Source organism: Rosa rugosa, chromosome 3 (genome assembly GCF_958449725.1).
Source record: "Rosa rugosa chromosome 3, drRosRugo1.1, whole genome shotgun sequence".
Lineage (NCBI taxonomy): Eukaryota > Viridiplantae > Streptophyta > Magnoliopsida > Rosales > Rosaceae > Rosa > Rosa rugosa.
The window spans coordinates 56,775,633-56,803,407 of record NC_084822.1 but is presented as its reverse complement, the minus strand read 5'-3'; the positions used below and the strand labels follow the sequence as shown (position 1 = coordinate 56,803,407).

The following is a 27,775-nucleotide window of genomic DNA, read 5'->3' as shown; positions in this document are numbered from 1 at the left end:
ACGAATTCTCAACCCACCTTTGGATTTAGGCAGGGAAACTTGAGACCAAGCAATAAGTGATCTAGAATGACCCCAAAAGAAATTACTACATTCTTTATCAATTCTATTTGAAAGTTTATTAGGACACTTAAAGCAAGAGAGAATATGGTTCAACATGCTAGTAAGATTGGATTTGATAAGAGTGAGTTTACCTCCTCTAGAGAGAGTTTGAGCTTTCCAGCCTGCTAACTTCTTTTGCATTTTTGAAATGAGTTCATTCGTATTTAAAGGATCTTTCCAAAAAACAATATTATGCACACCAAGATATTTTCCAATAGAAGTTCTATGCTGGATGCCAAGGTAAGCAAAAATATCTCTTTTAATGGAAGCATAAAGATTAGAAGAGAACTAGATAATAGACTTATGATAATTCACTTGTTGACCAGAAGCCTCAGAAAACGTATTTAAAGTGGAAAGGATATGTTTAGCAGCTGAATGTGTTGCTCTAGCAAAGATTAAACAATCATCAGCAAACATAAGATTAGAGACTTTAAAACCATGAGGTGAAGTTAAAAGACCAATATGAGTTCTAAGGGTAATAGCAAGGTTATTAAAGCTTCTAATAAGAGGTTTCATAGCCAAAATAAAAAGGTAAGGAGAAAGGGGGTCACCTTGTCTAATACCTCTAGAGGGTTTAAAAGAGCCTTGAGGAGAACCATTAAGAAGAATAGAGAAAGAGACTATAGATAAACAAGAATGGATAAGTTGAATCCACTTAGAATGAAAACCAAAGAATGAAGACATGCTAATAAATAGTCCCAATTTAAGAAATCATAAGCTTTCTCTAAGCCTAGTTTAATGGCCACACACCCAAGTTGCCATTTCTTTCTGTTAAAAGAGGTAAACATCTCATGCGCAATGAGGATATTATCATATATTCAAAATATCATTCATACTCATGGAATTAGAAAATTATGGATAGTTATGAACTTTGTAGTGTCAAAAATTTCAATTTTGACTAACAAAAACCTCTTTTCTTATGAGGGTGTATTGTATTTAAATTTGTGCAGACTTTTTTTAAATAATAGTATAGATTATAGTCGTAGTTATTCTTGATTACTTATTTCATGATAAAAAGGATCCAAGAGTTGTAAATTAAAAGAAAAAAAAAACTAAAATATATGAATAATTTTAAAATGAAAAATCAAGCATGTGCTCCAAGGCTTTATCCGGATTCATTCAATTAACGAGAACCCGACCAATTAGGCTACCAACTGAAACCGCGGAACCAACTCATATACAAACCAAAGATTTAACACTTATCACGCTAGCTAGGGTTTTCGACTTGGAGATACTGGGCATCAAACCCGCGCGATGCTGCGGGCATACCATTGATGAGGAATGCTAGCAACCTTCCCCTCCAACCTTTCCTTTTCTACCTTCCCCATTTATCTTGTGCCATGTGGATTCATTTATGATTACAATCTATGTATTTACTATCTTGTGCCATGTGTTTACCCTTATTTATGTTTGACCTTATTAAATGCCCTCTATTAATATGGGAAAAAAAAAACTCTTGACTCTTTTGTTTTTCTAACTTTTTTTCATTTCTTATATTTCCTAAGTTTTTCAACAAAAATTTTTCTTTCATTTATTTGGTCATGTTCCATAATACTGAGTCTTTTTTTGACATCTTTTTTATATAAAACCCACAAAAAACAAAAAATAAAATGGTAAACCTCATTGACATGGCAGCTGCAAACCTTTTTTTTTTTGTTTCTTTTCGTTAGAACTTAGAACACATGCTAGATTAGATGATTATATAAATTTTCTCTCTCTCTTTTTTTTTTTTTTAACATTCTCTTTGATTCATGTATATAAGTAAAGCAAACGTTTGGCCATTTTTTTGGTTTCAATTCTGTGTTTTTTTTTTTTTGGGAAAAAATTTGAAGTATGTTGTTAAATATATATGTACATACTTTTTATGTAAATACGTACGTAAGCCCACAAGAGTAATATAAATTGCAAATAAAAAGGATTCACAAAAAAAAAAAAAATTGAGAAACTAAAATTAATTACTTAATTAAATGCATGTGAAATTAAATAAGGGTAAAGAGGAGAAGTGAAAACTTGTCTTTCAATTGTATTAATTATTTGAAATTTTTAGATAGTGGAATACACATGGCATGCAATGAATGGGAAAGGTAGAAAGGGAAAGGTTGGAGGGGAAGGTTGCTAGCATTCCTCTACCATTGATATGGTTCAGCTTCATAATTACAAACATTCAATACATTACATAACCACATATGGTACTGTTTTACAGATATATGTTTTGACATATTATGCATTTGCCAATTCAGCTATCATAATCAAAGTCAGCTTAATTCCTTTTTTGCCAAACATATTCATCACCATCTGCTCCACTGATTCTACAAAGAAACCAAAAACAGTGCGGGTATAAGGTTTTGTTTTGGGACATAAAAACCTGTCCATGACCAGAGTAGATAAGCTATATTGTAAAAATAGCATCAAACTTCTTCGAGTTTAGAGCTTCAAAGGATGATTCCAATGCTGATGGTGGTAATGCCTTCAGAAACCACATCCATTAGTTTGCACTTGCAGTCAGTTTATATTATTCATCTAATTGAAAATGTATACCTTCCACTCCACCTCTTTGTTACACCGAATCTTCTCCTTCTCATCACTGACATTGACATCCTCCATAGTAGTCTCTGCCACCAAAGCACCATATTAGGGTACTTACCAAGGCAATAAAAGCATTTACTTTGATTATGATAGCTGAATGAGTGAGGATTCTATTCTCAACAAAAAAAAAATAAAAAAAATGGAGGATTCATGTTATTAAATAATTGAATTTCCAAAGTAAATTTCATCAACATACATGCATACGCTCAGTAAATCATATTGCAAGGCCTCTAGCTGCTTAGCTTGAGTAGAATATGCAGCAACTAATGGAAAGTACTATAACAAGAGATGTGAAAGATGAGGAGGCCATTTCTTTATTTGGTTCACTTTTCAAATTTCAGGAGGGGGGAGAGTGATGTATATGAAATTAGGGAGCCAAAGGTACCAATTTATATACTAATTGCTTACTCTTCCTCACAACATAAAGTAAAAATATATCATATATGGTTTACTTTCAGCTGGCCACTTTTTTGTCCTCCTAGCTAAGCTTGAAAGTTACATTCTTTTAAAGAAGAACATAGAGGTTACAAAGTCAAAATTAAAAACTATTCATATGGTTTGCATATGACCTCCACGTTTTCTTATGCGACTCTAGTTCCTATTCAGTATGCATAATTTGTTTCTCACATGTTTATTGCTTGATATGAACTTTGTGTGAAATGGTGGTAACAGAAAAACCATGACAATATAATATATATGCTAGCAACACCAACTGATCATGCATCTGGGTGACATATGCAACTTTGTATTTTTAAAAAACCACTCTAAACAGACACTCAACATGGGATTATTTTGTTGGTTGTACCATCTTGGTCGACATAAAAGAAACTCAATATCAAAACTCCAAAAGAACTCTCCAAATTAAAAAAAAAAAAAAAATACAAAGAAATAGCTTTACCTTTCCTTGAGAAAAATAAAATTGCACCCCCGGCATGACCAGAGAGCAAATAATATTGGTCCAGGCCTTTAGCTGCTTATAAACGTAAAGGCGTAAAGCTGTTAGCTTGGACACTGTTTCATCGTCATGACTTGCATTTTCAAACCAGCAGTACTTGAACTTGCTGTATCATTTGTAGTGCAGGTCAGGGTACAAAGCCATTTTGCCCAGCTTCCTTTTCAGCTTATATTGTGGTGATCCTCCAACTTGAACCTTGGAAAGTTGAACCCAGTGTATATATCAGTTAAGTAATCATTAAAAGCTTAAAGATAGTCTCTTTCTCTTTATTATGATAAATTAAACATCAATTTTAGTACCCAAAGAATTCTATAAGTAACTATTGCATTGAAAACCTGTATCCATAGATAATTGTACAGCAATCCATAAACTAAACAAAATAAATGCTTCATGCATCAACATAAGAACCACCATTAAGGGATTAAACAAATAAGGAAAAAAAAAAAAAAACAATTCATCAGAATCAGCATCGACCCAACTGAAATAAAGGCTCAAATTTGCGATACCTTTTCAGGAAACGGCGCCATACTGCCCTCCTCTTCTTCTTGGCCAGAAGCCTTATTAGCACTCTTCTCTCTCTGTCTCTGTCAATCAACAACCAAAAGGAAAGAGCAGAAGATCAATGATTAGTTTAGGTATGGTACTATCAGTTGAAAAACTTCTTATGAAGGCCATGGATTCAAGAATTAAAAAAAATTGACGTAAAGCTTTCTTAGTGCACAATTTAGTGCTAAATACCTCACTAAAGTCACAACTTGGGTCTGGAATGAATCATGTCTTTTCATCAGTTAACTTCCAAAAAAGAAAAAGAACAAAGAAAAGGAAAGAGATTAAGGGAAAGGGAAGACATGCATGTCCAAGTGGAAAGAAAGGAAATATGCCCATGTCCAAGGAAATATACAGACTAAATGGTGCACTATCAATAAATATTACTTTAAAAGCTACCGGTATGATTCTGTCTTAATTAACTTTTGATTTAAGAATGCTCAAAAGGTTTAAAGCATTAAAAAGCTTTAATTTGAAAGGACAGATTACCTCTAAGCGTTCCACTTAACGATTTGTATTGTTCACAAACCCTTCCAGATTGGGTGTTCTGTGGAGCAGCGCTGCCTGAAATTCCCAGCCACTACAATTATGAACCAGTTTCAATTGGTTCAAATTACTAAAAGCAGGGAGATTTGAAGCCTGCAGGGGAAATAATGAAAGTAGTGATGATCAAATATACAGCCATCCAGAAGTTAGAAATTTACTAATATATGCAATTTCGAATCATAAATTACCACTGGCATAGATAACTATAGAAATCAACAATGAAATCACTACATATACTTGACAGGAATCAAACAGAGGAACAATGCAAGGCCTGAGGAAACACCACAGCCTAGAGTGTAAGATGAACAACCCAAAAATATAAAATTTCAAAGGAAAAGTTGTTACCAGACGAACAATCCAAATATATAAAATTTCTCTGGTTTTTTTTTTTTATTTTTTTTTTTATGTATTTCAAAAGCCCCAGATCGTGGTAAAGCCCCTGGAAAATCAAGGTAAGAATCAGATTTTACATACTAAACAACATGGATCACTTGAGAATAGTGGAAATTGCTGTGTAAACCGAAGACAACAAAGGGGAGTAGAATTCTGAAACTTTGGAGAACCCAAGCAAGATTGAATAATTTATTCAAAACTTGAAACACCGCATTTTCCTTGTATTTCTCAACAATCACACATTGCACAATTAGTGAAATACAGTAAAGAACGGCACAGACAGCATAAGACAAAAAGAAAGCAGACCCAATCAAAGAAATATACCTTATCTCATCTAAAAGCCCGATCTTTAATAGAAACTAAGATCAACAAAAACCCCAATGAAAACCAAAAAACATAGAAATCGGGAAAACATTACCTTCGATGATAAACCTTTCAAAATCCACCACTACCGACCCAAACGGAACTCAGACCAACCTCTTCTCTCGATTCCAACAGTGCAATATCTTCTATCGTCTTCGTCTACCCCAGTCTCCTCTATTCTTAACATGCCGCGCGCCCTCACAATAAAAAAAAAAAAAACCATTGAATAAGAAGAACGGGGCAAACTTGTAATTGAGGGAAGCAGCAAGGGCAAAAGAGTCATTCAATTCGGGCTGCAATGAACAGTGCGACGGCCTTTAGATATACGTACGTACGTATAATTTCCAATCACTTTGCTTAATTAGGGTTTTGCCTCGATCCAATCTCCAATCTAATGTTGATGGGAAAGAAACGAAAGCTTCTTCGCATATCGTCACTAAGGAAACCAGACCAGAGACAAGAACTGCAACCTAATTTTCCATGCAGATTCCATTCACTCCCACAAGTCTTAGTAACTCATATTCTCTCAAGTCTTTGTTTCAAGACGGTCGCCATATGCAGGTGCGTTTGCAAAGCATGGCTTTCTATTACTTCCGCCCCCAATTTTGCCCATCTCCACTATTCAAAATCTATCGGCACCCTTGGTTTTTTGAGCCAAGGCTTGAATGTCACCTACATAAAAGAAGCATGTGCTGCTTCTGATAAGTACATAGAACTGACTTTCGAGGATATGTTAAGAGAGAGGTTTCCCACTTCTTTTTATTCTCAGTTTATAAATTCGTGCAATGGTTTCATTTGTTTACAAGGAAATCAAGGAAGGAGTATTATAGGTGAGAAGAGCTTTTATGTGTGCAACCCGGTTACGGGCGAGTTCATCACTATCCCGCTACCTAAGGAAAAGTATATAGGATCGGATGCATTTGTGGGACTTGGTTTTAGCGCTGTGACCAATGAGTACAAGGTGTTGCAAACGAGCACCTCCGTTTACGACCAGGAGGAGAAAGAGGCTGAGATATATACAATCGGTAGTAGAGGAGTGTGGAGAAGTATTGGAAAGGCTCCTGTGCAACCTGTTGAATTACCTACGAATTCTTATTTGCACGGAGCTCTTCATTGGGCTCCATCGCTTTCAATTTTTTCTTCTACAGGCGAGTGTATACATTCTTTCGACTTTGAAAAAGAAAAGTTTCGACGACTACCCCTACCAAGCTGCCTTGTACACGTGGAGGAGTCATGGTCGTACGGGGAGAAGGCATGGAGGTTGGGGGTGCTACAAGGTTGTCTCTTTTTAGGTGTGCCGGGTGAAGATCATTATAACGAATGTGACGTGTGGGTTATGAAGGATTACGGTGTTCAAGAGTCTTGGACTAAAGTTTTTGTTATTAAAAACTTGCTCCTGGATACATTGTGTAGACCATATTTTGAACCGCTTATGTTTTTGAGTGATGGGAGCATTCTAATATCATATTGTAATGAAGTTTTGATTTCTTATAACCAAGAAACGGAGAGTTACTTGAAAATCGAAGGTTACTTGGGAAGGATAACTGCTTACCATCCAAGCTTTGTTTCCCTTTGCACTGTTTCAAATGGAGCGGATGTTGAAAGGTACTACTTTTAGGCACAAGTTTCGCTACTTTTTCTTTCTTTCTATTTTTATGATCAAGTTCACCACATTTTTTGGTTAACTTCAGTTGTTGTTTTTATGGTCGCAATTCATATTTTGTTCGCAACAAGACCTTTTCAAACACATATATATGGCATATGAAAGTTTAATTTGCATCCAACTTGAGAAGATGAAAGCTTAAACTTAATTGGAACCTTTTTCTAATTTATTTATCTGACTAGGTTTTATTTGAGCTTGTTTATGCTTTTTTTTAACAATGAATTTGCAAAATACATTATTATTGTTGCATGCTTAATTACCCTATGATGTGCAGGATAAGAGATAGTAAGATGTATGACAAGTTGTGTGCTGAATCTTATGATGACTCTGCTGTTTATGAGGTGGTGCCACCCCAAGATTCCGAAAAACGTAACACCTGCTCCGACCAGTCTGCTTTTGTAGAGGGTCTTTCTAAGGCCACAAAATCCTCTGTGAGTTATCATAGTTGATCATATCACATCCTATTTTCCTAAATCTATATGTAGTTGTTTCACTAATTTTATTAGTTTGTTGTTACCGTCTCCTTTTGCTGAACAAGTTTGTTTTATTTCAGCTGGATTCCCCTTGGAGGATTGGGACTCAATGTGCTCGATGTGATGGGAACCTGGGTTATGTTTTCAGAGGCCAAGGGGTTCGCAGTGTGTGAAAATTGCTTCAACAAAGGTTCCTCCTGAAGACTGCACGTTAAAAGATTCCTCCATGGCTTTCATCTTTCTTTTCGTTAATTATATAACGAAACATAGTATTTCTAGAGAACAGTGTTGACTTATCTCTGTGGTATCAAACTATGCTGGATTCCTTTTGTTGAACCTTTATTGATCGATAACTTTGTTAAAGTATTTTGAGCAATGAGATTCTTTTCCTTATCTCTGTGGTATCAAACTATGCTATTAATTGTTGAAGACGCACTGATGGATGAACCCTGTGATGGTCGATAATATCTCCGAAAATTACCGAGTTTAAATTCTAATCTACATGGCTACATGGTTGAGTAAGTCATTCTAAACCCTACTATATATGTTGACTTAAATGAACATTCAAACATCTACTATTATTATAAACCGACTTTTCCAAGAGTACGTCCAAGACTTCGACAGGAATCTTCGGTTTTTGTTATTGGTTAAATGAGTTATACAGATTCATTTTGTGTTGGCAAGTTAAACATGCAAATCACCTAGTTTGACTTACAAAAAAAAAAAAAAAAAATCACCTAGTTTGAACAATTTTATTTCATCCGAGTTTCGAATCGTGTAGGAATTGACATTTAACTGAAATCACAAATGTGTTAACGAGTTTACATATAAAGTGCTATCGAAAGATAATACTACTGGAATACAAACTCACATTTACCCGACCAAGTGGAAATGGTTTAGAGTGTTTTTGAAAGACAATACTATTGAATACGAATTCACATTTATCCGACTGAATGGAAATGATAAATCACAATTCTGATCCTCCCCATTACCAATTTACCATCTCTTCTGGTATGACTACTACATCATAAGGCCAGTAAATTGAACTGGACCATCACACCACTCAGTAATTCGACAAACTTGCCCAATCTTACATTGTCTTTTTGTTGAGAGTTGAGACGACCTTCCGCCATGTTACTTGACTGACTTGAGTGGCGCGGTGGTTAATCAAAATTCAACACATAAAAACAAAGTTTCAAAATTGTCCTTACTTATTTATGATCAAATGCTAAATCCACCCTGACCCGCTCATATTGGTCAGTCATATCATCCACGTGGCACGGCCGATGCACCAAAGTCCAAAGACAGACCTCATCCACGTGAGTCCGTGCGAGAGCGAGTCCCTCATCCATAGCAGTGGGTATAAGACAGCCTCTTAAAAATCAAGCAGAACTGCAGAAGAGAAAAACTGAGGAAAAAAAAACTGTCTTGGAGGAGCGGGAATACGAATCGAAACCATAAGAGCAAGAGCCTCGTCAGGTCTAGAGAATATTCTCTCTGCCGGTTAATGATGCTCCGAAAATGTGGCGGGAAATCGGCGACAGAGAAGCGGGGAAGCTCCGCCCAAGTTCGTTCTCGAATCGGGTCAAGTCAAATCGGATCCAGACGCTCCAGCTCTCCAATCAGAAAGAAATCGTCTCCCCTCACCGAGGCGCCATCAACTCTCTCCAGGTAACTTCGATCACTTCCAACCACCGCCCTCCTCACACTTTTACCGACGACCTGTAAATTTTTCAATTTCACCACTCCAGGTCGATTTGACGGAGGGGCGGTACTTGTTGTCCGGCGCCTCCGACGCGTCGGCCGCCGTGTACGACATCCAGCGCGGCACGGATTACGAGGGCGGCGGTGCTATTTCGAAGCACAAGGCGATTTTCGTGGTGGATAAGCAACATGAGAATGGGCACAAGTATGCGGTGTCGTCGGCGGTTTGGTATCCGGTTGACACCGGACTATTTGTGACGGGTTCTTATGATCATCATATTAATGTGTGGGATACGAACACGACTCAGGTGGTGATGAATTTCAAAATGCCTGGGAAGGTTTATAGGACTGCCATGTCTTCACTGGCAACTTCTCATATGTTGATTGCTGCTGGGACTGAAGATGTGCAAGTTCGGCTCTGCGATATTGCTTCCGGGGCATTTGCTCACACTCTGTCTGGTCACCGCGGTATGTGCTTGGTATTGCAACTCGTTTCTGTATATGTTGCTTGTATTATGAACAAATGAAACATTCGGAAAATTGTGTGAAGAAGTGGCAAATATAAGTGCATTTTTGTATTTTGGGGGTTGGGGAATCATGAATGTTCTGTATGAGTTTGTAACATTGAAATGGTATGATTTGAATGATGGTTCAAGTTTTTCAACTTGGTTTTCTGAGTGTTTTGTATCATTTGAATAGTAGACTGGCATGACATGTGGACAGGATAGCAAGAATTTAGAATGTTAATGGAATTCATGCAAGTCTAGGAGCTCAGCATGAGATTCAGTTGTTGCGCCTTAGTCCCTTTATTCTTGTTGAATTTATTTTTGGATTCTCTACTTTATATAACTGCAAAGGTGTAATTGCTGTTAGCTTTCTTTCATCAGTCTAATTTATCCCCTACATGATGGTCATTTTGAGGTTCATAAGTGGAGTATTTGTTTTCATGATGGCAGATGGTGTAATGACAGTGGAATGGTCTACTTCTAGTGAGTGGGTTTTGGTTACTGGGGGATGTGATGGTGCAATTCGTTTTTGGGACATTAGACGTGCTGGATGTTTTCTTGTTTTAGATCAGTCCCAGTCTCAGCTTGGGAGGCGCCCTCCAGTCCTGCAACGCTCTGCCACAAATAAGGTTTTCTTCTTTTCTTTGTTGCACCAAAAACATTGTTTTTTATACTAAACATGTTTACTGTGGTTGCCTTCTATGATTGTATACCTTTGCAATATATTCATTTTTCAAATGATTCTACATGTCTTTTAGGAATAATATTTCCTCTGTGGTCACCATGATGGAGTTAAAAGCTTTTGTTATATCATGATATGAAAGATTTTTATGGTTTTAACGTTTCCTTTGTATTGTCCTTTTCCATTTTATTGAATATGGACCTTGGCTAACTTGTTGGTGTTGAGTATGCATATGACCCTTTTAACTTGATGAGATACAAACTATTATCTTCTTTTGGTGATTAAATATAATGGGATCAACACTACAAACTATAGTGTGGATGCATGCACTCCTCAATAGTGCATGTGTGTGTGTGTGTTTAATTTAACCTCGGATTCTGCTTTGGTTACTATTGACACATTATTCAAGGAACAATTGTAACTGAAGCTGGTAATGTTGTACTAACATTGTTACAATATTTTTCTAATTTAATTGTAGAATGATATTATGTTGAAAGCTGACTGTTATTCTGTCGACAATATTTGATCTGTTCCACTCAGGGTTCAACAGCTAAGCCCTTGTTAGCTAGTCAAAGCTCATTTGCAAAAGCACGGGCACAGCAAAGGAAACATACTAATGGAAATGGTGCAAAATCATCCACCAGTAAAACCCCAGTAAAGGGATCTTTGAAGCAAAGATTACATCCAGGAATGTTGTCTAGTCAGGATCGTGCTACTGCTCATTATGGTGCTGTTACTGGGTTAAAAGTTACTGATGACGGCATGTATCTACTAAGTGCAGGTTGAGTTTCTATAAAACTTAGAAGTTTAATATACTTTAAAGTGAACCCATTCAATTTGGCATTCTATATTCAATTTGATTTCATGGAATTAATGTAATAATATTAATTGTGTCTAGGTTCACCCTTTCCTTTGTTGAATATGTCCATCAGTTAATAGCACTATTATATTGCAGGTGATTTCCAAGTTAAAAGTTAGTCTCATTAAATCATTTATTATGTTCGCTGTCAGATTAATTAATCAATAAATGAAAAATAACTAAGTAAATAAAATATGTCAGAAGGTTCACCTTAGATGCCTTTTAAATGTTTTAATTCCTGTAGTGAACAAATCAGTTTGATACTCATTCCTCAATGCATACTGGTGATGAAGGAATAATCAAGGGTTCTTCCTTTTGCATTTAAGGTTCTGATTCAAGACTAAGATTGTGGGATGTCGAATCTGGCTGCAATACTTTGGTGAACTTTGAAACTGTGCGCCTGCAAACAAGCAAGCCCATACAGTTAGCCACAAGCCCGAATTCACCACTTGCTTTTGTTCCATGCATGACAGCTGTGAAGGTAATGCATTCTTTAGTAGGTTTGAATTTGTCGGATTGTGAATGAAAATATACCCATTTCTGCTAACTACAGAGCTTGACTTCTGGTTTTTTAGGCATTCGATATGTGGTCAGGCAGGACGGCCCTGACATTTCGTGGTCACTATGAGCATGTGAACTGTTGCTGGTTTAGTTTGCAAGATCAGGTACAAGCTGAATCATCCTTTAAAAGTTAGCTTTTCTTAATCTTTTCTGAACAAATGCTTTATGAACTAGAATAGGCAGTGAATTTGCCATTAAAAGATTCCCTATCCTGTAATGGTAAGTGTAAAACCCCTTCCAACCATGTTGAAATTACTTATGCAGTTATGCCTCTAAGTTCACATTGTTATCTTTGGATTATTGATTGTGTCCCTGGAATACATGATGGAAAATATGAACTAGAGATAGAAATTAAATGCATAATCCTTATTTACATATAAAATCAGCTGAATCGGCTGTTGGAATAACTCACTAATACAGCAGTAGTTATTAAATGATAGTGAGAAACATCGATTATTATTCCTGGTTAACCGAACAAGACTGAATTATCACACGTGTATCATATATATACTTCGTTGTTTTTATCAATCAATAGAAATTGCATGAGTTGTTTAACTGATAAGTCTGTCATTGCAGGAACTATACACAGGTGGCAATGATAGACAAATTCTAGTATGGTCACCATCCAGATTGATTTCCTATGAGGTGGTAAACATGATGATTTGATGAAGTTTGTTTAGAACTCAGTTCCCAAGTGACTAATATATTATACATTTTTGGATGGAAATGCAGGATGAAGGACCTGTTAAGGATGAGGATAACTGGAGTGATTGACATGAGCTGTAGTTGCCCCGGAGTTACGAGAAATGGGTATCTTCAGATGTTGGAAAAATGGAGCTTCATTTCTGCAAAAGGGGAAATACAGTTGCATATCTTACTGCGAGTTCCCTATGTTGCTTTCTTTTCTTTTAGCTTGACACCTACAATAACAAGCACACATTTTACTTTTACCTTGTGCCTAGTGTATATACATGTAGAGGTTTATTTGTGAAACCAGACAAATTTTAATCTTGAATACAAAAGGGGGCAAATTTTTCATTGAAATATGGAATATTGCTTTCCTGTTGTATAGAATACTCGATCAAAACCCCAAACAATTAGTAGCTCGTCAGCGGCAAGAGTCATAATGAAGAAAAAACAAATAATATCATGTAGCACCTTTTCCTGACTACTAATTTGATCATAGACCAATTAACATCCGGCACAAATGCGTTGCATCAAATTTAGAAGGAAAAGAATTCACGTTTCATGGAAATACAGTTTACACATCCATTATCAACAAAATATCAATGGCTCAAATATAATTACATCTCTTAGAGAGCCACAATCTTTTTAGATCCAGATTTGTACCATGACAAGAATTTACAGTCATCCTCCAACATGAAATCATAATCATAATCAATATCCATAATGCAAGCCTCTTCACTTGCATCAATGTCCCCTACTTGCGTTACTGTATAAATGGCACCAGCAGACCCATCAGATTCAGCACTAGTCGTCTGTTTCTTCAATACCTTGTGACACATGGTAGTGTCTTGGAAATTCCAGAATCTATACTTCAACAATGGTAATGTTTCGTCAGCAGTCATCTTCGAAAAGCCAAGTGAGGTACTAGTCCATGCCTCCAGTGCATCTTTAGCAGAAGGCAAAACCAGCTTCCCAATTCCCAACTTCACAAGCTGTTTCTCAAGCTCACTCATCAAAATCCGACACATCCCAAGTCTCCGGTGCTTAAACTTAGTCGCCACTAGCGGCACTTCCCCCAGCTCACTGTAAACCCTCACCGTAGCTGCGCTAATCACCTCCTCATTCCTCTCCAAAACCGCAGTATAAAACCCTCGAAACCTCTTCTGCCTATTAAAAATCACATCATCAACCACATCACTTCTCGTGTAGGGGTCCTGAGTCGGCTCAAAACACTCATGCATCACCTCCACAGCCAATTTGTGCTGTCTGTAATTCCTGGTCAAGTTGTCCACATCACAAGTTGAGGAGGACTTGAGCAAAGTCCAAGTAAGATTATCAGGACCAACCAGAATAGCCTTCCCCAAAATCTTGTTGATCCCCAAACACACATTTTCACATCTCCTACTGCAAAACAATTTCCCATCCACACCCAATTTAGCCTCCCCTGAATTTCTTGCACACCCAATGTGGTACCTCTGCCTGCATTGGTCACATGAGGCAACACCATCATCCTCCAATATTCCCAAGCTGCAAAACCCACAGCAGCAAGATGGGCAGAACCAATCACCATCTCCCACCTCACCCAAACCAATGCAGCCAGCATGAAAAGCAGAGGGACATCCATCACAGAGAACCAATTCCCCTCCATAGCAACACACACTGCACTCATCATGGTTCTCATCATCGCTTGACCTCATCTTGACATCCCTATTCCTCTCCTTTTCATCTCTAACTCTCTTCAAATCCGCAAGAACCTTGCCTCTTTTCGGTTTCGGATTCCGAACCGGCTCCCCTATTGCATCAAGCTTCCTCTTTGATGATCTCTTGGGCTTTTCAGGAGGAGGTACTAGTACTACTACTGCCAAGTCACCGGCGTCAACAACAGGCAGGGCGTCCTTAGGTTTTAGGGTGGTGTGCTCAACAATCTGGGACAGTCCTTCTTCTTCAACGCAGGCCTTGCAGGCCGCTCGGAGAGAGTAGAAGACTTTTCCGGTGGGAGATTCGTAGCGCAACTCCATCCTGTTGTTGGACTTGTTTTTGTACCAAAATTTCCAGCCCAATGCGGAGAGGTGAGCTCTGGCCTTATCGGTCAAATCGGAGCGGCTGATCTTGCCGGTGGTGGTGTTGGACCATTCGAGAATCGCTTCGGGGCATAATCGGGGTTTCACAATGAGAGGGGGAGGAACAGAGTCGTTCTTCTTCTTCTTCTTCATCTTGATTTCTTGGCCGAAACCCTAACACGCAAAATTGGGGGAAGAGAGTGAGGGAGGGAGTAGCCGAGGAGAAAGGAGAGTGGCGGCGGTTAGAAGTCGCAGAGTTGTTCTTGATTGATTTGGGGGTGGGGACTTGAGAGAGTCGGTTCTTGCTGTTTCTAATATATATACATCTATTATTGAGTCCTATTCCGGTTAGGACTATGAATCAATTCAAAAATCAAAACAACAAGAAGAAGAAAAAATAAATACACGAGTTCCCTTGTGGACCAATGCAAATCAAGTATAAATCTACTAGATATTTAAGTTTATGGAAGTGGAAGTCACTTGCACTTTTATGAATTTAAATGGAGTGACACTAAAATGAGCTAAATATGATAACTACATTAATGATCAAATGAGTGTCTTAAAATGACTAAAATCTAGGGGAAGCGAAACAATTTTAGTATGAAGCAAGGGATAAGGCCCATGACTTTGGGGTTTTCGAGCATAATATCGACATTGTCTGCATTTAACCCCTTTATAAAGGTATTTGATTTTATTATAAAATATTTCCGTGCAAATAGGGAAACTTCTAATTCATATTCGGATATTCCCAATTATAGAACAGTCCGCTCTTCCACGTCTTAATATCTCCACCTTAGATTAATCACAATCTGTTTCTCTCTTCTTCTTCTTTTTTATTAATAATTTGGGTTTCAATCTGTTAAACGAAAATGTGATTAACAATACACAGTGACCACTCACAAATGGCACAAACGACTTGTATCACTGCTAGAGTGGTAGGAGAGCCCTAAAGCTACCTATGTATTGCTAACCTAAAGAGAAGCGCCAAGTAATCAATAATTTATCGCTAATTTATTCATGCTCCCTAGGACCTCTCTACACAGAGGGGGCTATCTCGAGCTCAAAAAGAACAAGAAAATAAAGAAAGGGCCTAAATACACATTGGTCCAAACCCTAACCCTAGGATAGTAAAGCCTAGCGTCAAAAAGCCACCACCTACATCAGGCATTAGGAACTCTGTCAGCAGATTAGGTCCAAGGCCCAAGTCCAAAGGAAAAGGAGTCGCCAGCATCCATGAGCACCATCACGCCGCCTCTTGTAACTCTGTCGTCTTCAGCAATGCCGCTGTTTGATCCTTGCACAACAACACCGTGCCCCCTCCATTGAGTTATGACCAAAGCAATCAAAAAATTTGTTTGAGTTTTCGGTGTTCCATCGTTGAAACACATTCTAAAAATCATACTCTATGAATGGTGATCTTATGGTACAAGTGAATGAAGCAAAATTGTGTTAACGAGGGTTAGCATGTTTCGGCATGCCATTGCATTCAGGTGCCTCCACAACACCTCTCAACGTGTCAAACCCTGTTAAGTCTCATTTTTATTCAAATTGTCATGTTTCTAAATCTCACCATTATTAAAGCATTATTTTTAGAATGTATTCCTTATTATTATTATTATTATTATTTAGTGAAACAATTAAGCTTATATTATATTCTCTTAGGACCTATATATAGTCAACTCTTGTTTCAAGTTTGGGCCATTTTTTTTCAATCAAATCCGATCGTTTACACTAATGATAAGACTTTACAAAAAGGGAAGTCTAGCGAAAGCCTATTACCCTAACTCTGAATTGGGAAGATCACAATTTCAGTGTGTATGATATCCTAGTTCTTCGAAACTCTCAGTATGGGAGTTCGTGGATACTGATGAGCTGTATTATGGTGTTTCCTCTGTTCTTCTCTGTGCCCTTTTATGTGCTCTTGCTGCTTGTATTTGTGCTCTTTCCTCTTCAGTCTTTACGTATCTGTTTCCTCCATTTCATTTTCATCAAGTGTCTAGTCCATGTGACCCCAAGAAATAACAAAACGATCCCATGGTCCCTGCACACACAGATATCACAACTTCAAGGGTCCAATTTTCTCCTTCACCACGTCCATGTGGCATGAATAGCCATGAGGCTGCAATGTCACCAACAAGACTTTGTGAGCAACCACAAGTAGTGTCATCAGTGATTTTCGCCGGAAGGGAATGATGCTCACCAACACAATGATAAAGCACATAGATATGAACAATGCCGCTGTGTTGCTTATTGTGAAGACCTTAAAGCTGTTGTTCTGCCAACTGTATATTGACTGTCCTTTAAGCCATCCCTCCTGGTAGACACCACCAGGTGGGTTTATGCCAGCAGTAAAAGTAACTGAGTCCGTCAAAACAGCAACTATTGTGATAGTGTTCCTAGTATTTTGCAATGCCTCTCTATATATATCTCATATTGCCTAGTTTTATCCACTGTCCCTCTAAAAAGAACGTCAGAATTCATTAAAACATCATGACTGGGATTCATCTTTGCTTGTACTGTAGCGAAGTGTTTCATTTGTTGATTGTTTCGAGCCATACGCCCCATGTCAATTTCACAATCAGATTGATCACTTCCTGGATGCGTGTTACATTCAAAAAGCCTTTCAAACTTGCTCCAGTGCAGCTCTAGGACTTTCTAATGTTGTTGTAGTCCCAGAATCTATCTCATAAACCTTTGGGGTTAAAGAGAACAGCTCAGTACTTGTTCTGCCACCAAAACTCTTCAACGTATATCTAAGATTAGAAGATATTCTTTGCTCGTCTAGGATGTCCAATGCTGTTTGACGTCTTTGGTTCCTACAATTGACATCTACTGTAGTATTGCTGATGACGTACTCTGATAAATGAAAATTTGACATAGTTTACGATCATGCAAATTTGAAGGAGGCAAGGAGCTAAGACGACTGACCACACTTTAAAAATAGAATAGGAAACTTACTCTAGCGTTCCCTGCAGAGACAGCAAGATGTAAGACTGTGTTACCATGCTTGTCAGCCTGGTTGAGCAGGTTGGTGTTGTTATAATTCTTTGCCAAAGAGGTAAACACATCATATCTGTTGAATCTTAGGCAACCCTTGAATGTATTCCTTATGGCATAGCTGTGTACATTTTTTTTTTCAAATTTAAGGGTTTCGCTGCATCAGATATAAAATGCAGAAATAATAATAACAAATAAAGATAAGAAAGAGAAGAAATTGTTGGTTCATGGAAAGAGGATTTGTTCTGTCAAATAATTTCTCAATATTCATTAATTCTGTAAAAAAATCCATATCTTACAATGCTATAAAAACATGTTATCAATCTTCTGCCTGTGTTATTATAGAGACGCCACCTGAAGACTCATCAAGTTCCATGTTTTCTTCTGGGATTGTTGCTTTTGTAGCACTCCTCTGCTTCAAAAATTTATGACACATGACAGTGCCTTGAAAATACAGGAAAAAATAATTAATAAACTGTTGTTTTTCAGCTTCAGGCATCTTCGAAAACCCAATCGAAGTGTTAGTCCATGTATCCAGTGCAGCAGGAGCAGAAGGCAAAACCAGTCTCTCAACTCCCAACTTCTTGAGCTGTTTTTCCAGCTCATTCATCAAAATCCGACACATCCCAAGTCTCCGGTGTCGGAACATAGTGGCCACAAGAGGTACTTCTGCCACTTCCCCATAGATCCTCACAGTAGCCACACAAATCACTTCCTTATTCCTCTCTAAAACCACAGTGTAAAACCCTCGGAAATTCAAGCGCCTCAGATTCGACTCTCTATTTAAAACAATGTCTTCGACGAGGTCCCTTTGTGTGTATGGATCAATAGAAGGCTCAAAACACTTATGCAACACATTAAGAGCCGACCTGAGCTTTTTCTGAGTTTCTCTGGAGTCTGCCCTATTAGTGAAGGAAGACTTCAATAGTGTCCAAGTGAGATTGTTGTCACCCACTAAAATTGGCCGTCCCAAAAGCCCTTTCAGCCCAAACAGAATATTTTGACATTTACTACTACAAAACCAATTCTGTTCACAAACCACTTCATTGTTTCTCAAGCACCCAACATGGTACTTACGCTCACACTGATCACATTTCCTAATCTCACCAGGAATAGTTCCTTGTTCAAGTTTTCCACTGCCACAGATTCCACAACAACACGCCGGGCAGAACCAATCGCCATCTGCCACTTCACTCAAACGCAAACAGCTAGTATGGAATGCAGAAGGACATCTATCACACAGAATCAGCTCACCCTCATTATGACACACACTGCATAAATCATCAGTCTTGTCAATCTTATTACTACTCTTCACCACCTTCTTCTCATCCTTAAAACTCTTCATCTGTCGTTGGCAATCTGAAATCGTCCTCCCATCTTCCTCGAGAACGATATTGGCACCCGGCCTGTGATTTGTGCTACCAGCATGTGCTTCAAAAGCAGTGAGAGCAAACACCTTAGCGCAACAATCACACATGATCCCCTCACGAATAACTTGGCCCTTGGCCAGTGGACTGCCACCGCTTCTCCCACGGTAGTACACTTTAGCATGTAGCATAACAACCTTGTTGTCTATCAAAGAAGAAAGAATTGTTCTCGGACTTCGAATCTGTAACTTTGGCTCGTCTTCAAGTCTAAGCCTCTTCAACTCCGCAAGAACCTTCCCTGGTTTATGCTTGGGACTAATTTCAAGACTCTCTTGTTCCTCCTCCGGCGTTACTAAATCAATCTTCCTCTTTCTTCCTCTCTTTTTTGGCTTTGATTGGGGGAAATTAGTACAGGATTTTGATTCCTTACAATCTTCCATAGGATCATAACTAGGATCACACGTTAATAAATCAGTTTTCCTCTTCCTTCCTCTCTTTTTTGCCATCAATAAATCAATCTTCTTCTTCCTTCCTCTCTTTTTTGGCTTCGTTTCGAGGGAATTAATCCAAGATTTTGGTTCCTCAGATTCTTCCATAGGAGAATTAGGATCAGAACTATTTGAACCGATGCTTTCGAAACCAGTGAGGTCTAGGTCAACGCAGGTTTTGCAAGCCGTTTTAAGCGAGTAGTATAATTTCCCGGCCGGAGATTGGTACCTAAACTCGACCGGTTTATCTCCCTGAAGCCTTGCGTGCCAAAATTTCCAGCCCATGGCCGACATGTGTTTTCTGGCCTTCTCACGCACCTTCACAGATTTCTTCTCATACTTGGCGACGCCGTTCATCCACCACCGGACTGCCTCCGGGCAGATCAGGGGTTCCACGGCGACCGGAATCATTGGTACTTTTCTTTTTCTCGGCATCTTGATTGATGCAAAAGCGAAACCCGAATTGAGAAAATTGCAATAGAGGAGAAGAGTATTAGGGGTTTGGATAAGAAACCTGATAGAGTTTCTATGGGTAAAGGAAGTCCATATAGAACAATTGGCTTAGGTATTAAGCGAAGGGTTCTATTTCCTCATCCTATCAGGAAGACTGTCCCGTGCTTAAATACAAAATCTTTTGTGCAAATCCTAATCCTCCTAGGATTGGATTGTGAAATACCAATCCATATTTGGACCAAAATCCAAATTGTATTTAAGCCCACTTGTATTTCCAGCCCACTCGATTAGTCAATGATTAACTGATTAAAAAGATAATAAAAAGAAAATGACCCCTTTGTACTTATCAGTTGTATTTGATCAGCCAAGTCTCAATGTTCTCAAAGCCCCACTGTTTTCAGATGAATCAAATACCATCCCCCATGTCCAAGTCTCCAATGAGCTCGCCGGAGATGGACGCCGGAATATGGAGCAACTTACCGGAGGAACTCCTGGAGCGTATTCTCTCCATGCTGCCTCTCAAAACCTTCATGGTTCTGAGATCAACTTGCAAGCATTTCAAGTCTCTGTTATTCTCTCCCACTTTCATTTCCAAGCACTCTTCCTCCAATTCCTCACCCTTCTCTTCTTTTCTCATGCTTTCTCACCCGCAGTGCTATCCCGACTTCCCTCTCTACGACTCGCAGCTCTGCGCGTGGCGCAGCTTCGCTCTTTCACTCTCGGAATTGCTACCCTGCGCTGCTGCAGGACCAGTCTCTCTGCTCTCCATCTCCAATGGGCTGCTCTGTTTCTCTCTGCCCAGCTCGTCTTCCTTTGTTGTCTGTAACTTCTTGACCAAGTCATCGAGAGTGATCGAATACCCTACCTACCCTTTTCATTTTGAGCTGCTTACTCTGGTTTCCACTCCAGTTGGGTACAATATCTTCATGCTCTCTTCTGAGTCTTCCACCAAGACCAGAACCTTTGTATATGATTCGAAGGTCCAGTCTTGGCAAAATTTAATCTCATTGGATACAATTCTCAGTGACAATCATCATCAAGAAGGTGTTCATTTCAATGGGTCTCTCTACTTTTCGACCCCGGAGCCATTCTCAATTGTCAACTTTCATTTGGAGAGTGGTAAATGGGAGAGACACAATACTGAACTCCCCGGAGAGCTCGTTTTTGTTCGATTAGTGAGTGATGAAGGAAAAGGGAAGATGTATTTGATTGGTGGGATTGGTAGGAATGGGATTTCAAGGAGAATGAAAATCTGGGAACTGTGTGAAGGAAAGAATTGGGTGGAGATTGAGAGTGTGCCTGAAATGATGTGCAGAAAGATAATGTCAGTTTGTTACCATAATTACGAACATCTCTATTGCTTTTGGCATCAGGGTTTAATCTGTGTTTGCTGCTATGCGTGGCCTGAGATTTTGTATTACAAGGTTTCGAGGAGGACTTGGCATTGGCTCCCCAAAAGCCCTTCGGTGCCGGAAAGATGGGCTTGTGGCTTCAGGTGGTTTTCTTTTGTGCCGGAGTTGTATGCTTCAGTGTGATTAGTTAGTTCGATCCAATTTTATTACATCTCATTTTCTTGTTTCTGATTCTGGTTCTGTATACCGCTATACTTTGTATTTTGTTGTGGGATTAGAGAATAAAATGTTTGCTGATTATTAAGTTCAACTTGGACTTCAACAACGTTAACTTGGAGTGGGAAAGCATGATGTGCAATTAGTCTGTAAGACAGTTTCTTTGTTGCTTTCAAACAACTGTCATTAGCATAGAAATTTACAACAATTCGAATATTAAAAGCAAAAGTCGTCTATGCTAATAAGGGATGAGAAAATTACACAGCAATGGAACTAAAAACATGGCACCTCTTCTCCGTTATCATTTTTCAAAAATTAATGGCAACGTCTTCGACAAGGTTCAATATCAAAGAGAAAGATTAACAGAAGTATTAGAAATCTGTGAAGCAAGTTGACAAAGAGAAAAACGTGGGGATGAATAACAATTAACTATATGAAAGGTTCATTATCAAATCACGTAAACATAGTTCTAACACAACCAGGACATATTGCCTATAGCTATAGCAAATCTAATATAGGTTTCTATTTGAACCACACCAGAAAACTCACAATTTGTGTGGATGTAACCAATTGAATAATCTATATCTTAAAGTCAATATATCTGCTCAAGGCTTGAGGGAGAGTGCCAAACCAAATTTCGGCTCCTTTTGTAAGGTCTTCGTGTCCAAGGCACCAGAGAATGTGAAGGTGGATTTGGGACTAAGCTCATGCTGCAAAAGAGCCGCAAGATTCCCATGGTTGTTAAGCCTTGCCTTTACTGTAGTCTGAGGGTCAACCACAAACGAACCTCCAACTGTGAGTGTGTTCTCATTTGTGGAAAACCTTCTACTTACCTCTCCCACAACAGCACCCCCATTCAGCTTGCTTAGATGATGCAGGTATGATGCCTTAATCGAATCTCCTTTGTCAGCCCTACAAATGAAAAGAAAGCAATTATCTGCTGCACAATGAAAGCACATGAAGTTATCTTTCTAACTTGCCAGTCTAATCCATATATTCATTCACTCTGGGAGCTAAAACTAACATAAGCCACTACATAAGAACAATATATGCACAAGTATATGAATCACAATCTTCCCTCTTTCTTAGTCTGAGTGTATCAAATTCCATATATGAACAATGTAAACTCAGCAAAATAGATTTGCAAATCTTCCAATTAAATTAGTCTCCCCAATTTAACAGAGCACAACAAAAATTTACCCAAAAAGAAAGAGCACAAGTGCATCTAAGAATACAGTAATTAGGTTCAATTTTCTTTTAGTAGCCTTAAAATGTGGAACTTACAGAATTACTGAAGCGGAGGAATCTGGCTTTGACAAGCTGACACCAGCAGTATATTTAGTAAATCTTCTGGAAGCTGTCGAGTAACTAGCTTCTGCTCCAAAAGTAATGGTGGGGGTACCGATGGTTGCTGAAAAGTCAACGGCAGGGGACTTGTTCAAACCAACAGCTGTTGTGAAAGATGCATGTTCATGAAGATATTGTGCTTCCAACTGCAACATATAGAACATATGCATAAAGATACGGCTATAATTATAAAATCATATTCCACTTCCAGCATTCCACAAAATAACAAAATTTGTTACCTTGCCAGATTTGTAGTCAGGGAATTTGACTGAAGCAATGGCTTTTGTTGAAGGCAGGATGTCTGTAACGGTGAGTTTTGTTGAGACCTGCTCAGTAAAGAGTCTCCTGTTAGAAACAAAAGTTATCGGAATCCAAACACTATAAGATAAAATGAACACTGGGAGACCTTACAGTTGTTTCTGTATCAGCTTTGATATCAACCGTAGCTTTCTTGTATTTGTACTGAGCTGCTACATCCCCAAGAGAGAGACCCCCTTTCTTGGCCAAGGAGGAGTTGATGGCCTAAAATCGAAGAGAACATTTATGATTACTTAGCACTATTAAAAAGCACATACGGAAATTAAAAACAAAAGCAGCCATGATGTGAACTTATCAAGGAATCTAGTTATTTCAATATAATCTCAGGAAAACTGCAGCAACAAAATTCAATTCACATAGGCAAGCAAGAAAACTCATCCCTGCTCAACTCATTGCCTAAGCAGCTACTCACTGGGTCCACAATACTATGATACAACAAATTTTAAGATTTTACTTGCACACAAGTTTGATTAATTTGAAAGATAGATAAGCCAAAAGCAACAGGGAGCCACAGTTTCTCAAATAAACAACATTGGGGCACCTGATAATTTAATTCAAAAGCAGTATATAAACAAGCAATGAAAAAAAAAAAAAAATACAATGGGATGAGGGATGAGCTTACAAGGCCAGTGTCACTGTAAGTGGTGATGCTGATCTTCTGGTCAGAGCTGTAATCCTTGTTGAGCAAATCTGTAAATCAAAAGCAATATATATCAGAGACCCGTAAAATTCAAAATTCAAATTCAAATTGCAAAATTCAAAAGCGGCTCAACGGAGACTGAGGGAGAGAGAGACCTCTGGCTCTCTTGCCAATGTCAGAGAAGAGAGCAGGGCCTTTGGTTGACATAGCGGAGAGGAGAAGTAAGGAGACGAAAAGATATTCTGGGTTTAGGGTTTTTCAGACAAATAGGCTTTGGGGTTTAATATAAACCCTGCTCTTGGGTTTCCTGGGTCAGCGCGATACGACATCAGAGCTTGCAAAAGGGGAAAACTCTGAAGTTAGTAAAGCGCACAAAACACAAAACATAAAATATTATTAAAATAAAGCAGTAAAAATGAAAATTGCTCTCGTTGAGAGTCGAACTCAAGACCTCCCGCTTACTAAACGGGTGCTCTAACCAACTGAGCTACGAGAGCCTGTTGGCCAAATTGCTTGACCAAATTTTATGGCTTTAGATTCAATGAAATTAAATATGAAAAAAAAAAAAAAAAACAGAAAACTTGTTGCTCTCGTTGAGAGTTGAACTCAAGACCTCCCGCTTACTAAACGGGTGCTCTAACCAACTGAGCTACGAGAGCAATGAACTTCTGTTCACTATAAAACTCCTGTTACCGAGGTGACGATATCTGGGACTGAATTCTATTCTCCCTCTCTGAATAAGAGATATAAAAACCAGTGGCCCATAGCAGAAAGCCAACTCGATTGTGCCTTGTAAAGTTGGCATAAGCTGCTTTACTGTATTCAACTGGTTTTATAACACATTATGTTTTCAATTGGTTCCCAGAACAATAAGTTTGGTCCTGTGAAATTGATTAGCAACGGTTTGCAAGGGTTTAACATAAGGGTTCCTAAGACAACTGGGTCTTAAAGCAGCAAGCATTCTGTGTTGCAAGCTTCCCCTATTGTTTATTTAGTGTCACATTCTTCTAGGGTCAAACACATAAAAAATTCCAGCATCTGAAGCCTCCTTTGGGAGTTCATGCCTTCATGGTTGTTGACATATACAAAGGGAAAGAAACAAGCACAAAGAACAAAGGCTGGACCATCTCCCCCAGCAGAAAACAAAATAAATGGGGAACTGCAGCCTGTAAGTTAAAGTCATTGTTAGCCCATTGAGCCTCTATATTCTATTTTTATTACATCACTTTGCTCTTCTTTTTCAGTCCATTTGTATCTAAAATAGCACTTCTTTACATGAATACATGTTGGGTTATGTAAGGTCGCCCCCGTTCACCTGGTCAGCTGCTGACCAGGGATGATTTGCTCACTTACCGTCCGATTAAAATCGGACAGTTGACAGATATCTGGATTTTTGGAGATGAGATCTGTCAACTGTATGTAAGAATGCAAGGTATCTTCTAATTATTTAACTCGGGAAGTCACATTCAAAACTCATGAAATATGTTTTCTTAATTTGCTCATCTATGTACTTGATTGTAACATTTGAACTAAAGGACCTATACAATATTGTTATTTTTATGTAAATTGCTAATGTTTAGGCAAAACAAATATTTTTAAGAAAATCAGTGGTCCCCATATAGAGAATATTATACACTTACATTATGAAAAATTGGATTCCTCGTTGAATTTCTTGTTTTATTAGGAAAAAATATGTTATTTATTTGGGTAGATGAGCCAAAATGAAGTAAATATTAAGGTATTCATGTTTGGCTCATAATTTTTAAAACGAGCTTAAGCTTGGATTATCATGATCGAAGGTTTTTTAAGTCAGAGCTTGGCCTGTCTCAGCTTCATTAAGAATTAAGCACAAGTTGGAGCTAAGCAAATCTTAAATCAACCAAGAAAATACCATAAAAAAAAAAAAACCCAATATAAAGTCACAAATTCAAGCTAATTTTTAAAGCCTATAAGTTAAAAGTTGTCAGACATTTTTCTTATTGAGCTTACTATTAAGTTGAAATTAACTCATTTCTTTTACACAGATGAATAGAATAACAGAAAGAAACAAAAACAAACAAGTAAAAATTTCAGTTTAGTACCCTGAGGTTTGGAGGTAACAACATGTCAGTCCCTGCTCTTTCAATTTAATCAGCAATACCCCTGTGCTTTCAATTTCAATCAGCTGTGCCCAATTTTTTATGAGACATCCAAATCGGACGTTAAATGCTAACCTGGCAGCGACAAACTCAGCTAGTGGGCCCAGAGAAAGGGGTAAATTCGACATTTCACTTAATTTCAGCATTAAAAAAAAAAAAAAACTTTTGCTCTTCTCTTCCTCCTCTCCCCGTCTCCTGCGCCTAGCAAATCCAGATGAAGACGAAGGGAATGTTGAGGTGGCCTCCGCCAGCTTCTGGCTCAGAGTTTCCATACAAGAAACCCAATTCACCATTCATACCTTAGCCGATTATATATCGAAAATGATCATATAGCTCCCTCTCCTCCAAACTCCAATTTTTCCAGAACTTAACAATTCAATCTCCGACACTAACTGACCAACAACTCCTCCAAATCTCCAAGATGCCAAATTTAACAAACCTCACACAATCCAAAATAAAATATCAAATTAGGATTTTTCACTCCACATCAAGCAGCAGCTCCAACAGAGAACAAGGGATGATAACTTACCTAAGATAATCTGGAAATCCGACAGCCATTCACGGCGTAGCTACGGTGGTCCACGCACCAGCGGCGGCGCGTGCGGCTTCTCGGGTCAAAATCGAAGGTTGAGACCAGTGGGATTTGGTGGAGAACGAAGCTCTGATTGCATCCATGGTGGTCGTGCAACTCGGATGTGGCCGGAGATAGCGAATCAGTCTTGCCAGAAACCCAGATTCCGACGAAGGTGCGAATGACGTCGTCCAGCTTCAGGTTTGCTGCGAGGCTTCTCAATTTTCATCTCTGGTGAAGTCTGAGTCAAACAGTTATGGCGGTGTGCTGCAGGAGTTACTGTAATTGGAGGAAGCAAGATGGCAAGGACTGGTGGCTGTGTACGGTGGCTAGGCTAGTGCCAATCATCGATTCTCTTTGGGTTTGGGTCGGGTTTGTGCTGTGGTTCGAGTAGTGGTGGCGGTGTTAAGAATCAGTGGCCGGATGCCATGATTTTCGGCGGTGGCAGTGCGTGGGTGAGAGAGAGAGAGAGAGAGAGAGAGGGTCGTGCGGCCCAGAGAGAAAGGGAGGAGAGAAAAAGAGAAAGAAAGAAAAACCATCGGAGATGAGAGAGATGAGGAGAAAAGAAGAAAATGTATTTGAAATGACATTTTTAGCCCCCAAAGTGGGCCCCTCAGTCAAAGTTAACGTTCAAATTGGACGGAACAAATGAAATTGGACACGGCTGATTGAAATTGAAAACACAGAGGTGTTGTTGATCAAATTAAAAAGGTAGAGACTGTCATGATGTTACCCCCAAACCTCATAGTACTAAACTCTGAAATTTTTTCAACAAACAACTCCTATTATCTCGAGCAGATTTATAACCCCTTTTTTCTATTGGATTTTTTTGATAAAATAATTAGTTTTTACCTCGCACCGCCAATTAGCGGGCTCGACGCCCGGACTTGAAGGTGAGAGACCATGTGCAGCGCAGTCAGCTCATCAGCAAAAACTCCATGTGGCAAACTACTAGGCCACCGTCGAACTAAAACATACCGGAATTCCAGTTAAAAAAAATACAAAAAGATATCAGAAATAACAGGCCTGGGTTTCGAAACCTTTATCGAATGGCAAACCTTCCATGCACGCCTTAAAAGCGACCCTTCGTACGTGCTCACCCAGACTGGGATTTTCATACCGTCTATTAGGCGCACGTGTCACCCAAACCCCAAGGTCCTGGTCCACGTGTTACCCATCACAGCCTCCTTATATTTTCGCCTCCA

The 27,775-nt window shown here is 38.8% G+C and overlaps 5 protein-coding genes, 1 long non-coding RNA gene and 2 other non-coding genes across 12 annotated transcripts; 3 read left to right on the top strand and 5 right to left on the bottom strand.

The window, feature by feature from the left end:
• Window positions 1-2,098: 2,098 nt before the first annotated feature.
• Window positions 2,099-5,678, bottom strand: LOC133738673 (uncharacterized). 5 transcript variants are annotated; one of them, XR_009860203.1, is made up of 6 exons: window positions 5,544-5,678; window positions 4,676-4,825; window positions 4,379-4,432; window positions 4,147-4,224; window positions 3,584-3,835; window positions 2,099-2,711 (listed from the first exon to the last, which is right to left on the bottom strand). It is a non-coding gene; the product is annotated as an uncharacterized LOC133738673 (long non-coding RNA). The 5 variants fall into 5 exon arrangements; XR_009860202.1 differs by having other exon boundaries at window positions 4,379-4,401; XR_009860204.1 differs by lacking the exon at window positions 4,379-4,432 and having other exon boundaries at window positions 2,099-2,566; window positions 2,638-2,711.
• A 210-nt stretch (window positions 5,679-5,888) lies between these two features.
• LOC133737993 (F-box protein At3g07870-like) lies at window positions 5,889-7,106 on the top strand. Its single transcript, XM_062165436.1, has one exon. The coding sequence runs from the start codon at window positions 5,889-5,891 to the stop codon at window positions 7,104-7,106; it is 1,218 nt and encodes a 405-aa protein (XP_062021420.1).
• Window positions 7,107-8,995: 1,889 nt separating this feature from the next.
• On the top strand, window positions 8,996-13,086 carry LOC133738943 (WD repeat-containing protein ATCSA-1-like). The gene is made up of 8 exons (XM_062166633.1): window positions 8,996-9,295; window positions 9,376-9,796; window positions 10,285-10,463; window positions 11,057-11,297; window positions 11,702-11,856; window positions 11,951-12,040; window positions 12,513-12,581; window positions 12,669-13,086. The coding sequence occupies exons 1-8, from the start codon at window positions 9,146-9,148 to the stop codon at window positions 12,708-12,710; spliced, it is 1,347 nt and encodes a 448-aa protein (XP_062022617.1). The 5' UTR covers window positions 8,996-9,145; the 3' UTR covers window positions 12,711-13,086.
• Window positions 13,087-17,999: 4,913 nt separating this feature from the next.
• Window positions 18,000-19,946, bottom strand: LOC133737992 (increased DNA methylation 1). Its single transcript, XM_062165435.1, has one exon. The coding sequence runs from the start codon at window positions 19,944-19,946 to the stop codon at window positions 18,000-18,002; it is 1,947 nt and encodes a 648-aa protein (XP_062021419.1).
• A 384-nt stretch (window positions 19,947-20,330) lies between these two features.
• LOC133739653 (F-box/kelch-repeat protein At5g43190) lies at window positions 20,331-21,650 on the top strand. The gene has a single exon (XM_062167434.1). It carries the CDS (start codon window positions 20,363-20,365, stop codon window positions 21,521-21,523), a length of 1,161 nt encoding a protein of 386 aa, XP_062023418.1. The 5' UTR covers window positions 20,331-20,362; the 3' UTR covers window positions 21,524-21,650.
• A 303-nt stretch (window positions 21,651-21,953) lies between these two features.
• LOC133736881 (mitochondrial outer membrane protein porin 2-like) lies at window positions 21,954-24,217 on the bottom strand. The gene is made up of 6 exons (XM_062164483.1): window positions 24,017-24,217; window positions 23,844-23,911; window positions 23,315-23,425; window positions 23,143-23,229; window positions 22,841-23,049; window positions 21,954-22,468 (listed from the first exon to the last, which is right to left on the bottom strand). Exons 1-6 carry the CDS (start codon window positions 24,066-24,068, stop codon window positions 22,162-22,164), a joined length of 834 nt encoding a protein of 277 aa, XP_062020467.1. The 5' UTR covers window positions 24,069-24,217; the 3' UTR covers window positions 21,954-22,161.
• Window positions 24,218-24,284: 67 nt separating this feature from the next.
• On the bottom strand, window positions 24,285-24,358 carry TRNAT-AGU (transfer RNA threonine (anticodon AGU)). Its single transcript has one exon. It is a non-coding gene; the product is annotated as a tRNA-Thr (tRNA).
• Window positions 24,359-24,446: 88 nt separating this feature from the next.
• On the bottom strand, window positions 24,447-24,520 carry TRNAT-AGU (transfer RNA threonine (anticodon AGU)). Its single transcript has one exon. It is a non-coding gene; the product is annotated as a tRNA-Thr (tRNA).
• Between the last annotated feature and the right edge of the window lie 3,255 nt (window positions 24,521-27,775).

Coding starts and splice junctions, on each gene's coding strand:
- LOC133737993 (XM_062165436.1), top strand. CDS start 5,889: ATGGGAAAGAAACGAAAGCTTCTTCGCATATCGTCACTAAGGAAACCA.
- LOC133738943 (XM_062166633.1), top strand. CDS start 9,146: ATGTGGCGGGAAATCGGCGACAGAGAAGCGGGGAAGCTCCGCCCAAGT. Junction 11,857..11,950: donor CATGCATGACAGCTGTGAAG/GTAATGCATTCT, acceptor CTGGTTTTTTAG/GCATTCGATATGTGGTCAGG. Junction 12,041..12,512: donor GGTTTAGTTTGCAAGATCAG/GTACAAGCTGAA, acceptor CTGTCATTGCAG/GAACTATACACAGGTGGCAA.
- LOC133737992 (XM_062165435.1), bottom strand. CDS start 19,946: ATGATTCCGGTCGCCGTGGAACCCCTGATCTGCCCGGAGGCAGTCCGG.
- LOC133739653 (XM_062167434.1), top strand. CDS start 20,363: ATGTTCTCAAAGCCCCACTGTTTTCAGATGAATCAAATACCATCCCCC.
- LOC133736881 (XM_062164483.1), bottom strand. CDS start 24,068: ATGTCAACCAAAGGCCCTGCTCTCTTCTCTGACATTGGCAAGAGAGCC. Junction 23,426..23,843: donor CTTACAGTGACACTGGCCTT/GTAAGCTCATCC, acceptor CTTCGATTTTAG/GCCATCAACTCCTCCTTGGC. Junction 22,469..22,840: donor TCCTCCGCTTCAGTAATTCT/GTAAGTTCCACA, acceptor TTTCATTTGTAG/GGCTGACAAAGGAGATTCGA.